The 2,048-nt window shown below is 33.2% G+C and overlaps 1 protein-coding gene across 1 annotated transcript; it reads left to right on the forward strand.

Moving 5' to 3' along the window:
- Positions 1 to 275: 275 nt before the first annotated feature.
- On the forward strand, positions 276 to 1,059 carry LOC120214628 (NAC transcription factor 56-like). The gene is made up of 3 exons (XM_039212472.1): positions 276 to 429; positions 523 to 821; positions 907 to 1,059. Exons 1-3 carry the CDS (start codon positions 276 to 278, stop codon positions 1,057 to 1,059), a joined length of 606 nt encoding a protein of 201 aa, XP_039068403.1.
- Positions 1,060 to 2,048: the final 989 nt, after the last annotated feature.

Below are 2,048 nucleotides of genomic sequence, written 5' to 3' on the forward strand. Positions count from 1 at the left end.
AATTTAGACCTAGGGTCCAAATCAGGAATGAGAAAAATTATTATTTTAGAGAGACTATTAATTTATCGAGTATTAATTTATAACCTCTAAGATAAGATGTTATTTTCCCGATTCTATTCAAAAAGTATTAATTTGTTTATGATTATTATATACGGTGGTTTCTTCAATATCAGCACCAAATTATAATTTTGGTCTTATTCACCACAAATTGTACAAATTCTGGTATAAATTTCAAGCAAATCATTCGAAATACCTACTCCCACTGTCCAAGGAAAATGGACCTCCCACTAGGCTTCAGATTCCATCCTACAGATGAAGAGATCATCAGTCATTATCTAAAGCCGAAGGTTTCACCTTCCTCGAGTCATCAGCTGATCCCCATTATTGCCGATGTCGATATCTACAAGTTCGATCCATGGGAACTTCCCGGTAGTACTCTTTTGCTTGTCATCTGTTACAACATGTATTGATATCTTATGTACATTCATGGCGTCTACGTATACTTTGTCTCATGTTTTACAGATAAGGCCTGTTTCGGGGAGAACGAGTGGTTTTTCTTCAGTCCGAGAGAACGGAAGTATCCGAACGGAACGCGTCCGAATCGAGCGGCCGCGTCCGGTTTCTGGAAAGCCAGTGGGACTGATAAACCGATTATCACCTCTGTTGGCGTTGGTTCGCAATCACAATGTCTAGGAATGAAGAAAGCTCTTGTGTTTTACAAAGGGCGTCCAACGAAAGGTGTAAAAACGGATTGGATGATGACCGAGTATAGACTTGTCGATGGTTACTTTGTATCTCATAGGCCTAAAGGATCCATGGAAGTAAGTTACTTTCTTCCTCGTCGATTCAACACTTATAAGCGGAGTTTCTTAACTTCAATCTCTTTGTGTAATCATCTTGTTTTAGTTGAACGATTGGGTTCTATGCCGAGTTAGCCATAAAGGCAAACTCAGTCAACGAGTAGGAGGAAGAAGCTCTGATATGGTAACACAAAACACCATTATTGAAGGCAGTGATCCTCTTACCCCGACCTCTCAAACAACCATGATTCCAATGTAAGAGAGGTGCTGGATTCCATTGCAAGGGTTCTCCCTGTTGGACCTCTCAAAAAAATTATTCTGATATGTGTAAAAAGTATAAGATATATTAAAAGTAAAAAAGATATAAGTGTTATTATTTATTGATTCTTTTAATTACTTGTGTATTATGAGTTACAAAGCCATTATTTATAGGACTAAAATTATAATCATAAAAGAGCATTACAAGAAGGTGAATGATCAAGGGTCTAAAAATTTGAAAATATCAACATTTAATATAATTGGTAACATAATAATTAATTTCATTTGTATTTGAAATGACATTTAAGTCCTAAATTGATTACTAGATAGGAAGAAAGACTTAGCTGATTACAATATTGACATTTTAAAGATTTAATTATAACATTTTAAGGTTTATAAATTAATTTAGAAATCTAAGAGATAGTTTATGGGCATTTAGTGAACTTAACCCTAATCCAAATGACTTGTGTAGATCTTAGTTCTTATATATTTCTTTGGATCAAAATTCGATTACCTACATGGCCCAACATAAAATAGACTTTCTCCACCCATATGGGCTTCATGAGCTTGACAATTGACTTACTAATTTACATTCTTTAACTTATTGTAATAATCGAGTACGAGTTCGTATATACAGAGTTATGTTTACGACTGGAATATCAATTCACACATTAAATATTTTTAATTTTTATATAAATTTATAAAAAAAATTAAAAATATTCATTTTTTGAATTTTGACACTATAATCCAAATTTTTTTATTCTATCTCTACGAGTTAATACTTAGTTGGTAATACAAGTTTGATAATGATTAAAAAGAGTTTTGTTCTCGTTAGAGGTTCTGATTTTGAACCTATGCGCCAGCAGGGTTAACTTGAGAAAAATTTTGAACATGATATAACCTTATAATCATCTTCGGTTATTAAAAAAACTTCATAAATGGCTTGAAATGGGGTTTTAAATTGTGATATTTTAGAGTTGAGACCATGAA

The sequence above is a fragment of the Hibiscus syriacus genome, unplaced genomic scaffold (genome assembly GCF_006381635.1).
Source record: "Hibiscus syriacus cultivar Baekdansim isolate YM2019G1 unplaced genomic scaffold, ASM638163v2 tig00110082_pilon, whole genome shotgun sequence".
Lineage (NCBI taxonomy): Eukaryota > Viridiplantae > Streptophyta > Magnoliopsida > Malvales > Malvaceae > Hibiscus > Hibiscus syriacus.

Coding starts and splice junctions, on each gene's coding strand:
- LOC120214628 (XM_039212472.1), top strand. CDS start 276: ATGGACCTCCCACTAGGCTTCAGATTCCATCCTACAGATGAAGAGATC. Junction 430..522: donor CGATCCATGGGAACTTCCCG/GTAGTACTCTTT, acceptor CATGTTTTACAG/ATAAGGCCTGTTTCGGGGAG. Junction 822..906: donor GGCCTAAAGGATCCATGGAA/GTAAGTTACTTT, acceptor ATCTTGTTTTAG/TTGAACGATTGGGTTCTATG.